The sequence below is a fragment of the Solanum tuberosum genome, unplaced genomic scaffold (assembly GCF_000226075.1).
Source record: "Solanum tuberosum cultivar DM 1-3 516 R44 unplaced genomic scaffold, SolTub_3.0 scf00095, whole genome shotgun sequence".
NCBI classification, from domain to species: domain Eukaryota; kingdom Viridiplantae; phylum Streptophyta; class Magnoliopsida; order Solanales; family Solanaceae; genus Solanum; species Solanum tuberosum.
Genome location: NW_006239021.1, coordinates 711,583 through 725,406, shown reverse-complemented (window position 1 = coordinate 725,406; position 13,824 = coordinate 711,583). Strand labels below are relative to the sequence as shown.

The following is a 13,824-nucleotide window of genomic DNA, read 5'->3' as shown; positions in this document are numbered from 1 at the left end:
GACCCCCCCCCCCCCCAACTCCACCCCACATCCCCAGAAATTCCTGACTAGGAATAACATAGCTCATCATGTCTGGATGAGCAGATCAGATCAGCTTTTTCAAACTATATAAACATTACTACAATAAGCACATGAGTGTTGTTTGAAAATAACCATTGATGCTCTAATAAATAGTGCTCTACTCCCTCCTATCTAAACAAAAAGTACTTGTTTTTACTTTACATGTTAATAAGAGAAGCTAGATATGCAAGTCGCTTGAGATGTTGAACAAGAAGGTTTTGATTTAAAGTGAATTATTATATGAACTTCAAGTAAAATATTCAATCCCTAAGGTGTATTTCAAAACAAACTGGCTCTCAAATATTTCTTGGTTAAAAAAAAATTGAAATAAGGAACTCAAATGCAGATCAAACAAAACCATAGAGAACTCAAACCACAAATAAAACAGAAGAAACGTTTCTAGAAGCATGGAAATTGGAAATACCGGACTTCTGAGCAGCTGAATACGATGCCTTTGACAGACATCTCTCCAAGTCGGGGATGGAGACACTGCCGCGTGGGACTTTGCGCCTAGGGTTGTATGACTGCACAACAGCCAAAGCTACCCATTGAGGAGCATGAGGTGAATCACCGCCCTTAGCTAGATCCTCTACATCACAATGATCACATGGAGATATAACAAGAGAATTAAATTAATTAAAGGTATAGCATAAGACAAATAAAAGAAATTTGACAGGACTAAGTGGAGCAGGGGGAGAAGAGTACAGGCTAAAAGAAGGAAAATACAGAACGAGTGTATGTTAAGATATTTTTTTCTCATTTTGAAAATTTGGTAGTAGCTAATATTAGGTGTAGTGCAGGTCATAGAAGCCACCAATCCGGCAGCCCATGTGGAACCTATCATTGCTTTTCATTCTCTGCCAATAAGGATATCTATTTTTTCCCTAGTAAAGACGAGTTCTTCTGTGAGAAGCATATTCCTCAAAATCTTCCACTTAAACTGGTGTGAACCCTCCAAGCTTTTCTATCAATGTAGAGAGCATATCTACTACCATAACATTTTATATTCTTACAAAGGCTCCTAATTGACAAGTCAAGATAAACAAACATTCCATGATTTCAAATTGATTAGCATGATTGACTCATCCACTTATGCAGCAGGAGGTAATCAACTAGTTGACCTGCAAACTTATGTGTGCAAAATATTACTAAACTCCGCCACAGAAAGGAAGCATTTGTCTAAAGAGAACTAATCTAGAGGTAATTAAAGTGGAAGAAATGCATGTGCACATGCACCTCTTCTCTCACAAGTATCAAGTACACAATTCACTGAGTTCCTAAATTAGCATAGTAAATTAGCAAGCATAGGGCTAATTAAAACCTTGAATAACAGTGCCAGTTATGTCACAGAAAACAAACTGATGACCTTGACTAGTTAAAGCACCAAATTTACCTGTGATCTCTATAAGATGGAGATCGCCTAGATGAAGATCACCAAATTCAGACGCTCGCTCATATGCTGCAGGTACACTAGTTGACAGTCTTGCCAATGCATCAAACATACCCCCATGACCCCAGTTTCCTGATGTATCAACACAGCTGCCAAAATTGATAAGTAGTCAGAACATGCAGTATCCATGAAACTTTGCCAAGCTTGAGTGGTTTTAAGAAATTATCAAATGCAGGTGTCCTCTGTTTATTTCAAAATTAATAATTTTAGTACTCACAAACATATCCAACCCAATAATGGAAAGCTTAACACGCGAGTGCAATTAAAACAGTAGTAAAAATACTTTCTATAAAAGCTGTGATAAGCATCACAAGCTTGACCCGAAAAGATAAGCGTTTCATATACACCTGAATATGATGGTCGGCTCTGATGGAGACACTTTAGAAGGACGGGTGCAGTCCCCGTAAACAAAGTGGACAGCTCCAGAATCAGAGGAGATATCAGTATCAGGAGCTGATACAGGATCTTTGACCGATAAGGAGTGGTATCCAAGAGTCTCCCATTTTGACAATTTCTCCTCCTCTGCCTTTTTCTTTGCAGCTTCAGCTTTTAGATGTTTTTCTTCAGGCAAGCTTGGCCTGTTTCCCAGCTCGAAAATTGGATTATGGTTGATCTGTGATGCTTCCTTGAATTTCTCAACCCACTCGAGATATGAAGTTTCATCAAGAATGTGATCAAGCTTAATAGACTCTGGACCCCTTTTTGTAACCACATTAAACTCATTTAAGAAGTTAGCTGGCTTAACCTCAAACTTGTCATCTCTAGCTGAACGTTCTTCATTGCGAAAAGCCATAATTGTTTCTGCCATTGCAGTCAATTCATTCCTATCAAATTTATCTGATTCTTCATTGGTTACTTCTGCAGGATCTAGCATATGCAAGCCAAGCATAACAGATCGCAAGTCACCAGCTTCAGCTCCTGCCATCTCTTTCCCTTCCTGATCCAAGACATCATCTCCTATAATGTTGTGGCTAAGCTGTAACTTCCGTTGAGCTCTACGCATGATGACCTACATAATCAGAACCTTCCTTTAGGGGAACTAAATATCAACTTTGAAGTAGCTCTCAAATCTTCTCCTCACCTCCTCCACTGACTGCTCTGTGACTAAATTTATAGATAACACGTGGTTTGTTTGACCAATTCGGTGAGCACGCTGCAAGGCCTGCTTGTCTACCTGAGGATTCCAATCTTGCTCGTAAAATATGACCTACACCACCACAACTTGTCAAGGAGATGAAAGAAATGGATGTCCAATCAAAACAAGACAGGTCAATATGTTACTAACACCACTATGCAGTGGCCAAAAGGAACAGGAATAACTATTTTGTGCCATTGAAATCGAACTTAAGACAAGAATTAAAGTATATTATTCAAATCACTTGCAAGAACTGCACCATTAAGCATTGCCAGGTCCAGAAAAATTATGACTTACTAACACATGCTCCACCTATCATCCAGTAGGTAGCAACTGGCATCACTGTGATGCATGTTGTCAACAAATATGAGCTATCAGCAGTTTTTTCCTTGATGGTATAACTCATGAGCTAAACGTCTCAATGATAACAATTAGGAAAAGAGAAGCGCATCAATATCCATGAATGAAGATAATATTCTTTAACAAATTTGAGATCAAGCATTGAACCAGTTAAAGTTTGATCTTGAACAGTTAGATATTCTACCTGTGCATTACAATTTCGCTTTCGCGTATGATCCAAGTGTCTCTATCACCTCTTTCCATATATCAAGAGGAGAAAATGTTGATGAATGAACACTCCTTACTTGTACAATATATATTCGAAAAAAGTACTTGTACAATATAAGGATTAACCCAAGTATATAATCTTAAACCAATCCGATAATAAAAGTTCGGCCAGTAATTGTCACTCACTGTATCAGCAGCCACAAGATTCAACCCAACTCCACCAGCTCTTGTTGAAATCAAGAAAACAAATGCTGCATTTTGTTCAGCTTCAAACTTTGATCTATTATGACTAAAGCTCCTGATTGCAGCAAAGCGCTCTTCCGCACGAATTGAACCATCAAGACGCTCATAAGAATACTTCCTCAATTCCAGATAATCCTGTACAAGATTAACAAAGCAGAAGAACCATTCAACTGCAGGTTGATCTGTTCAAACATTTCTAATAGAGTTTTTGTAAAACATACCAGATTACAAACATTTACCTGCAGTATATCAAGTGTTTGAGTCATCTGAGAGAAAAGAAGAACCCTATGTCCACAAGCATGAAGTTTTTGAAGAAGATGATCCAATATTAGCAGTTTGCCGCTAGCCTGACCAGCACTTAATGGTTAGAAAAGCATACCCATGAAAACGACATACTTTCCTGGGGTGAAACATTATTAATAAATACAAAAGAATGCAGGATAATCTTTTAACACTAAATAACTAACAGCTGCATACTCTTAACTTAGTAACAGCCGGGTAGATTGCAATTACTTAAGGTGCATATCCAGTGTGAAATCTACAGCCACAGAATTACGAACAGTGACAATCAGCAGAAAGCAGATACAGTACCTGAACTAGGTGTTCTCCTTCTTCATATGGTTCCGGTTCTATACCAGCAAAAAGGTAAGGATGACTACATGCTTTTCGTAGTTGAATTACCTGGAAGTGAGTCTGCAGGTTAGTATTAGGGAAGACACAAGCTGAGCTCTAACAAATAGATCTCCAAGTCCAAAGCATTTTTCTCACCCTTTAAAGGCCAAAACAGCTACATAAGCATGATATTATGACAAAATGAAGTGGAGATGATGAACCGCCAGTGTTATCAAAGGCGCGCTTTAAGCGCGCTTAAGCCCTAAAGCGAGGCTCAAAACGTGTTGAGCGCTTCGCTTTGCTTTATGTGCGCTTCAGTGTCGTCATCAAAGTTCTAAGAAAAACTTTTCCTTTTCAATGAGTCTCTTATGAAGAAGTGACACTACACAATTGATATTTCACTTAATCATAAAAAAATTAAATTTCTTTGGTCATATATTTGTCATTCATGTTTATAATTATTAGTTTTGGACTAAACATACACATTTTATTTTTTCACCCTTTGCGCCTTTTTTCATTAAAGCCCACGCTTTATTTGCGCTTTGCGCTTAAAGCCCCCACTGACCTTAGAGCTTTTTTACGCTTTTCGCTTTTAATAACACTGTGAACCGCAGAAAGATACTTAATGAACTCTCATCTAATGCAGATTCTTGAGCGCTTCGCCTCGCTTTATGTGCGCTTCAGTGTCGTCATCAAAGTTCTAAGAAAAACTTTTCCTTTTCAATGAGTCTCTTATGAAGAAGTGACACTACACAATTGATATTTCACTTAATCATAAAAAAATTAAATTTCTTTGGTCATATATTTGTCATTCATGTTTATAATTATTAGTTTTGGACTAAACATACACATTTTATTTTTTCACCCTTTGCGCCTTTTTTCATTAAAGCCCACGCTTTATTTGCGCTTTGCGCTTAAAGCCCCCACTGACCTTAGAGCTTTTTTACGCTTTTCGCTTTTAATAACACTGTGAACCGCAGAAAGATACTTAATGAACTCTCATCTAATGCAGATTCAACTTAGAAAAGGATGTGAGTCTATTGAAAAGGAATGTCAATAAACTTCTCTTATTATGCAAAAATATTTCCCAGCAAGCTTCTGCTCTTTCTTCCATCAGATAACATAAACTCCAAACATTGGACTGTAAGAATGGTAACTCTTTAAATAATTGTATTAGAAAAGAAGTGCATAAATCTTGAGTCATTCAACAAAATGATTGGCTCAACGTAGCAATTCACTGAAAAGCACAAACAATTAGTGTTGAAGGTATTCCAAAATACCAATATGTAAGTTACCTTATTGACTATAGTCTATAAGGTATAATCAGTCACTTTATGTCATAGAGCCTGTTTGCTTTAACTGATTGTAAATAACTGATAAGTTTTAAGTGTTGAAAAGTGTTTTTAAGTATTGAAACTGATGCTAGAAACTAAGCAATTATGTGTTGGATAAAAGTGTTGAAACTAATAATAAGCAGTTGCCATTTTGGTAAAAAGGTGTTGATAAGCTATTCTTTTAATTTAATGACTAAAGTATCCTTTAAAATTTGTACAAAATATTACAAATTTGAAAGTATTTTTTTAAAGAAAGGGAAAAACCACAAATATAGAATGAACATGAAGTTACGAGTTTTGTTTTGGGAAAGATAATTTGAGAATTAAAAAATATATTAAGGATAAAAATAGTAAAAGTCTTGGTCAATCAAAAAGTGCTTATAAGTTGAAAAGCCATAAGCTAGGATTGACCAACTTATTATTTAACTTATAAGCACTTTAGATGATTAGCAAATGCATAAATAAGCAAAAATGTGTTTTATAAGCCAGATTGACCAACTTATAAGTTTAGCCAAACATCATGAAGCAGAAACCTACAATCGGATTACAAATATTAGTAGTAAGTTCATATTACATGACAATTTTAAGTCTAATTATCTGCTTCTTTCTCAGTCTGGTGTTTCAGCACTTTCAGATTCAGTACCAACTAAGATTCATTTAACTTACAAAGGATGTAAAACTACTCCTAAAGACTAAATATTTTACAAGAGTATAGCCCAATTCTTTTACAAGTAACATGTCATCAACTTTGAAGTGTGACTAGTTATTATAAACAAAAAATCGCCACATGTAACTGTTCCGTATGTATTACTTATAGTATACAATCGCCAAGAGTCATAGCTTAATTCTTACCTCCAGTTATCAACTCAAATTCTATTATTTCACACCTACTAATTATCCTGGCCAGAATTTGGCATGTAGTCAACCTAAAAAAAGAAGCTCCATAGCTACTCTAACTACTTCAGGATGTAGTAAACTAGAGACAGCTCATAATGCATTAAGAGTATTCATAACCTACAGAAGCTTTCTATAGCCAATCATAATGCATTAAGAAACCTCTAGTTGTACATTCGAAAGCAACCACACCAGGTCCACATGGAAGAACAGGTCAAAATCATCAAACCCAAAATGAGAAATGCCTACGCCAAAAAGATAGGTATATACAATATTCTGCAACGACCGAGTATTGGGTGCTCCAGAAGCAAGTGCTAGCAGCTGAGTTAGCTCCTTCCTTAGTATGGACATATATACCTTCTTTTGCAGGGCCACCAGTGGTGCCATCCTAGAACCAAAATTACTAACATATTAGCAACACTACACAAAAGCAAGTCCAAGGAAACCACATGACATACTATCGACAGCCATCTAAAGATGACATATCCTCTACCAGCTCTAGTGGAACTTCTGCAATCATATGTCATTTGCCAAATCAGTGACCATGAGAAAGATGAACTTACACAGTAATCTCAGTAAGAGGAGGCAGCACAAGAGTCCCCAACTCGATAAGCTGAGATTTAGTTCGTCGGAGCATAAACGCCCCTATTACATATTTCAAAATTTTGAATTGTTCCTTAGCTTTGTCTGCATCAGGACCTACTCAGTGGAGCCATATTAGAGAAAACATAGGAGTGAGTCCATTGCTGTTCAGTAAATGTAAAAACAAGTAACATATGGCAATGTCATTCGGGATTTAAAGAGATGCTCCTACATAATTCGATGCAATCTTGTGAAGTGGATTCAACCTTGTAAAGTGAATTCTGAAGTCACACTTAAGATCTAAGGAAACATTCAGTAGCATTTTCATATTAAAGAATTACTCTGAACTTTCACAATATCTTTCTTAGTCCCTAGACTTGATTCACAGTTGAAAAACTCCCATTTATAAAAATTGAAGGGACCAACAATGTCTGTCTCAATAACCCAACTTACAGTATGTTGCAAAAGAGTTACAGGAGCAATGCTCCTTCTAACCGGAAAAACATACAACTGGACAAACAAATTCCAGAAGAGCCGTGGTCTTTTTCCGAGGGGTGTGGAGAAAGAAGAAGAACAATAAACAACTCTTTCTCAGAAATATAGAAATATAAAAATGACTGTTGCTTGTCACTAGCCATTTCTCTTCTTCCCAACCACTGCCACCCAATTCATAGCATCCTCTTTTTCAGTAAGCATAACAAATTGTTAGAGAAATATGTAGAGAAAGAGAGAAGAGGCATTGGCATGTTGTAAGGGTCTGCATATTTTTCAATCAGATGACTCCGGAATGCACCATGTCCAATCAACAGTTTGAACAACATTTATTTTGAGCAGGAAAACGGTTGATATCCTTCACACATCCATTTTGCGGAGTGTAAGATATGGAGACTCCGACCTAATTCAACTCCAAAGCTAGCTCAAGATGGGAATTACCCAAGTCCATATAAGCATACCATAAGTCCATTCACAACCGATGTGGGACTCTAACCCACTCTAACACTCCCTTCACGCCTATAACACAGGGCCCAAATAAGGAAGGACCTAACTCTAATACCTGTAAGATATGGAGACTTGGACTTAATTCAAGCTCAAATGCTAAGTTATGAGGGGAGGATTGCCAAGTCCATATAAGCAAACCACCCGTCATTACCCAACCAATATGGAATTCTAAGTCACTCTAACACAGAGTAATACAGGTAGGCTGCTAACATCGTGGTCACTATCAGCAGGTAAAATCTGTCCCTAGAGTGCAACATATATCAGAACAAAGATCAAAGATCATTGGCAGACAAAAGTAAATTGGTTGTAGATTGTTCTCCAAATCTATAAAATATCCCATGAAGTAACAAGACTACAAAAACCACTAAAAAAAAAATCAAAATATATATGAAAAGAAGACTAGCCATAGCAAAGTTGTCCAAACTAGGTGAGAAAATCATCAAATTGCCTAAGAATTTCACAAATAAAGCAGTGTCAAAAATTTATGTGGTCATCTTTAAAGAAAACTGGCTAGCTAATGACTCATGACAGGTGTAAGTATTACATGATGGATCTCCAGCTTCCTTGAATGCAGAGAGGAACTGCTCCAGTGTTCCAAAAACTGAAGGCATACAAAAGTGCAAAAGAGCCCAAAGCTCTGAAAGGTTGTTTTGGATGGGTGTGCCAGTCATCAGCAATTTCCTTGGCATAACAAAACGCTCTTTGAGCACATTATACAGGACCTGTAAAGATTTCAAACACTCAGCAAAACAAATATTTTTGCATTATAGGATCCCAAGAAGAACTTACAGTAATTGTTGAAAGTCAACTGCCCACTCCCCCCACGCCAAACCAAAAGTTCATTGAAATATAAAAATTGCTCCAGAATTATAAGAAATAGATTAATGACAAAATCATGTTGACATACTAATACATATCTCAAGTTTGCATTTTCACATGATATTCTAATCTACAAAAGGAAATAGATAATCAAGAAAAAATATCTAAGAATGTCCATGCAGTTCCAATGAAAGCTGGAAGGGTAACTTTATTTTTCAAAGTAATGATGATCATATCATCAGATTACCTCTCAAGAGGAAAAGAACTTCAGTCAAGAACTTGGAAGTTCAGAAAAAGTATGATTATATCTTTTTCTCTTAAGGGGCAGAATATAATATGTAATCCAAATCTGCTATAATGATTCATCCAAAACACAGATAATCCCTACCCATACATTTTCTGTTATAAGAATAATCATATTTATCCAGATACGTGGTAAGGTTGCAGGACACTATCACATCCCTATTAGAATGATAGGTACACCCTTGTTCGTTTACACACTTAATTAACACAAATTTAAAGGTAATCTGCAGGATTAACTTTATTCACCTTGACCACACATGATAACTGCATAAGTTGTCAATGTTGTAGCTTATACCAGTTTTGAATATTTTACATGCAACAGAAGATATGCATCAATTCCGTATTGGTTGGGGTTAGCTATATGAATCTTCAATAACCATTCAGCTCGGTTTGAACATGTTTATGTAGTCAGAAACGGCGCAGATACCACCGTTCTTATTGTGCTTTTTTTAGGAGAAGGGCTTTTGGCTACTAATGAGTACAGACATAAAGGGGCTTGCCCTCTATTTCTAGGCTTTCTGAAGGATGAAGGTCGTTAAGTATCACACATTGATGAGGAAATGGATTGCTATCTCCTTATATGGTCTTGGGAAATCCTCACCTCTTGCGCTAGCTTTTGAGGTTGAATTAAGGCCCAAGATTCATTTCATCATCAGGGATGGGAAAATATGGTTAAAGGAGGTTCATGAATTTAATGTATAGAATGGGATTTCAAGGAAAAATAGCCTATATAAGAGAAAGAGTTCCTCACTTGACTTCAAGCTGGGGAAGACTAGTTCAAGAACTAGAGAGATCTTTAAATATATGAATCATACATTAAACCCCCAGATCAGTTGTGAAATCTCAAGATTTGTGAAACAAAATGCAGAAGAATTTCAGACATACACTAGATGGATTCTTGAGCCTCTGTGCTTCGTCAATTATTGCATAACACCATGGAACTTGGGATAGAAAATCTTCATCAAGTAATACTATGTCGTAAGTAGTTAAAAGCACATCAAAAGGTAGTGATTTTGCCTGTAAGAAATGAGGAAGATCAAGGTAAGATAAATAATAAAAGAATTGACAGTTCTTGAAGAGAAAATAATGTGTAAAGCCCCAATGACGCCTTTAGATGTCCAAATATATCTTATATAAACGTATACAAAGAACCTACATAAAATTAAAATGATTGTCTGTAGAGACACACTTTAACAACTTAAAAGTGAGTATACAACCCAATACTTACATCAGACGCCTCCCTGTTCATACACTCATATATCTTCCTACGTAAGTTGCGCCGATGCTCCTTTTCTCCAGTATAGGTTAGCACTCTCAATTTTGGGGCAAAATTGGCCATTTCAGACATCCAACCATCCGTCACGCTAAGAGGACAGAGTACCACTGCAACATTTTTCCAGAGCTAAGCATGGATTGTTAACCAAAGATGTATTTCGGCTACTATTTCTTATTAGATCAAAATTACAGTTCTTCCCACTCACAGAATGGTCCAGGAGTCTTCAGATAGACTTTCAGGTAGCTCAGCAATGATATAGCTTGCAAAGTCTTCCCCAATCCCATCTGTCAATAAACCATTAATAGCGAAGAGAAAATCAAGACAATATCCATTGACTACAAATTCACTACTTGACAGATCACAGTGTTTTGTATTACCAGTTAGAGATACTGCATGCCCAACCTAGATAAGCTTGAGGAAGGATAGTCAAGTAAACAAAACATATCTCCTAGCAAAGACCACTTAGTTTTCACCTATGTTTCATTTAGTCAAGGCTCCAAATCTTCCAATCAACACGAAGTTCTCTTAAGAGATTTAAATCTTTGTCTAACAAGCACCCATGGACACAGCCAGAATTCAAAGTATCCAAAAGGAAGATGGTACCAAGAAAAAATAAAGGAAAACTTATTTGGTGACCGGATCAAAGGCATAAATTGCTATCCACTTTAATTTAATAAAACACATTTAATCACTTGCAGCAGAAATTCTGATCTGATCCATAAAAGCACGAGAAATAGAAAACTTATAGCAAGTTCTAAAAAGGAACTTGTTAAATGTTGTGCGTAATTGTGTACATCACTTTTTTTTTAACAAGCAAAACACTTTATTAGTTTTTTGGATTACGAAAAGGGAGTACGGTGTATAATACCATGTTGGCGTCAAAAGTATGTATATGATGAATATAGGACTGCACTGAAGTCATCCAGATTCATCTATCAAGATTGACTGTTTATACAATAAAGTATTATTCTCCTTGCACTGAAAGTATAAAAAATATATATTTAAACGGACTGCACTAGAGTCATCCATAGTATTCTTTAGTGTGTGAAATAACTAAGGTATTACCTCCCCTCTAATCTGAATAGAGGTCCATTACATGAGAAGTGGAGGCGATTATGGACCAATTTTTTTTTTTAAATATGCATCTTTAGATTATGTCCAGGCACTATGATAAAGTGTATTCCTTCAACAATATATTGCGAATGGTGTACCCTTGTGTGCTAGTTACTGGTATCTGGATGTGATTGTTTACTTCTTTGAAGAAAGAGACAGCTTAGTGCTGGTAGATTTTTTTTTTTTTGATGACAAGGGAAACCCGCAGCCGCTACCCTTTGGGTGCGCACAGGGTAAAACCCCCGCTCCTATGCAATAGCTCGCAAATCACATAGGAGAGGTAAACCGCACTAGGCAAGCCTGGTGCGACGAGCTCGACCCAGGAGGCAAACCCCTTGCTTTCGCTGGCAAGGGGTTTCGAACTTGAGACCTCCAACATGAAAGTCCCAAGCTCAAACCACTGGGCCACCCCGAAGGGTATGTTGTTTTTGGTTAAATAATCCTGGTTGGGTTCTGCGCAATTGTGTATATTTATACACTTTTCTTAATGTTTTTTCATCCGGGTTTTCAAGATTTTCACATGCATGATCTTTGGGTCAAGTCTGTCAAGATGCTAAGAAATTCAGTGTCATAATGTGCTACATGGATCCTTCATTTCCCTGAACAGTTAACAGCCCCATGTGGGATGCTGTCTAAGCAGAGTGAATCATTCATGCGGAGGCCGTATAAAATAGGTGTTAAATGCCTTGCGGAAACAATCAGCATTGGATTGTTTTTTTATCAACATATATTCTAAAATATTAATTTTCAAGGAATAACATAATTCAATTTCAAGTATTACCCTAGGTAAACTAGTACATTGACATATCCCCACAGGCAACTTTTTTAATGATTTAGGATAAAGGGAAAATCTTGGGGAACAAAATACCAGATAAGATCTCTATTTCACAAGGGAAATAGCATAGTTCCACCAAACATTACGCTTTCACCTAAATATTTTGTGAAGCATAATATTGAGAAGAAAGACTGAAGAATTTTAAAATTATTCCTATAACCTTTTTTTCTCTTTGCTTTTTATCCTCTGTTACTACAAAACACTTTCAGATAATTTCAGGTTTATACAGCAGAAGTTCAAAATTGAAGTCCCTATAAATTTCTTTTCAAATGCGCCTATCTGCTTCGATATAACAACAGAAAGACCAACATTTCTTATACAGACATATCTCACAAAAACAATTAACCATTCCACTGTGGTTACATTCACCTCAAAGAGAAACATAACAAAATTTTCAAGCATCTAACATGAAAAGATTGCATGCGTTCACACCTCAATAAAATCTTTTGAGTTTTGACTCCTCATCATAAGAAGATAAATAAAAAAAACAATTAAATGCTGGCCTTAATGTTGGCAGTGATACCTCATCCCCTGTAAGAAAAATAAAATGACAACATCACCATTCATGTCAGATTATGATAATCAATTATAGAAATAACTACTCCCGGTGTCACAAAAAACATGGCAAATTCGACTCATTTGTTTTTCAGTGTTATCTCAGACATTTTCATTACTTTCTCTATGAAATAATGGTAATAATCTATAAATCAATAATTTAAGGTTATTCAAAAGAGTAGCATCCAAATTGAGACTTGAAAGAAGTAGTAAACATCATCTTCCGGTTAAATTATGTCCTCCTCGTTGAGTAAACACCGTGAAATGAACGCATTACAAAAAAATTAATGCAATTTTATTCAATTACAATTTCGTTCACTTTCTTCGTAGTTATAGATATCACATTCGGTTAAAATTAAATTACGGCTTCCTTGCTGAAGGAACATCAAGAAATTAACTCAATACATATGATTAACACAATTTCATTAGCTTTATTTGTAAAAATAACTTTATAGAACGAGATAATACCGAGAATGACGTTGACGCCGAGAAGGTATCTTCGGACGAGCCATGAGACTCCTTCAACTTGGTGAGGTTTAAGAGTCGCTTTGACTCCTAAGTCAACGGAGTTGACCGGCGGATCATCGGCAACTGAATCGCCGGTGTAGACAAACTTCGCCGCAGCGATTAATCTCTGTTCGAAATTCATCGGCAAACAGAATCGTGGAAGCAATTGGAAACGGGGAGGAGCGGTGCTGAAAAGTGGAAACTACCGTTTGATTTTTATTTTATTTTATTTTAGAGCCAAATATTTATTCGAACCCCGGGAGACGTGCCCGGGACCGGGAGTGTTATTTTACCAGAACGCCCTCGGACAGCGTTATTTTGCAAGAGAAAATTGGAAAATAGGATTATTTTTTTTTGTAAAACTTACCCGCACCGGGTGTTTGACATGTGTTTTACAGTTTTACTTCATTAAATTACGTAATAATGGAAATTGCATTGGCTTGGTGTAAACACCTGATGCGGATAAGTTTTTTCCCTTTTTTTTATATAAAAAAATATTGTGTTTGAAAATCTGTTTGCAAAAATTGTGTTCCAACAAAA

At 36.5% G+C, this 13,824-nt stretch overlaps 1 protein-coding gene across 2 annotated transcripts in view; it reads right to left on the bottom strand.

The window, feature by feature from the left end:
* Positions 1 to 13,519, bottom strand: part of LOC102587912 (chromodomain-helicase-DNA-binding protein 1-like) — a 14,916-nt gene extending 1,397 nt beyond the window's left edge. The window contains exons 1-15 of one of the 2 annotated variants that reach the window (XM_006347864.2): positions 13,246 to 13,519; positions 12,746 to 12,753; positions 10,480 to 10,558; positions 10,227 to 10,381; positions 9,884 to 10,015; positions 8,421 to 8,598; positions 6,859 to 6,994; positions 6,566 to 6,683; positions 4,047 to 4,136; positions 3,695 to 3,802; positions 3,399 to 3,590; positions 2,592 to 2,717; positions 1,858 to 2,519; positions 1,454 to 1,599; positions 485 to 649 (exon numbers count right to left, since the gene is read on the bottom strand). In XM_006347864.2, coding sequence (XP_006347926.1) covers positions 485 to 649; positions 1,454 to 1,599; positions 1,858 to 2,519; positions 2,592 to 2,717; positions 3,399 to 3,590; positions 3,695 to 3,802; positions 4,047 to 4,136; positions 6,566 to 6,683; positions 6,859 to 6,994; positions 8,421 to 8,598; positions 9,884 to 10,015; positions 10,227 to 10,381; positions 10,480 to 10,558; positions 12,746 to 12,753; positions 13,246 to 13,426 — 2,476 coding nt within the window. In that variant the 5' untranslated portion in view covers positions 13,427 to 13,519. Of the gene's footprint in view, positions 1 to 484; positions 650 to 1,453; positions 1,600 to 1,857; positions 2,520 to 2,591; positions 2,718 to 3,398; positions 3,591 to 3,694; positions 3,803 to 4,046; positions 4,137 to 6,565; positions 6,684 to 6,858; positions 6,995 to 8,420; positions 8,599 to 9,883; positions 10,016 to 10,226; positions 10,382 to 10,479; positions 10,559 to 12,654; positions 12,724 to 12,745; positions 12,754 to 13,245 lie in introns of those variants that run through there. The other variant, XM_015309007.1, reaches the window with a different exon arrangement.
* Positions 13,520 to 13,824: the final 305 nt, after the last annotated feature.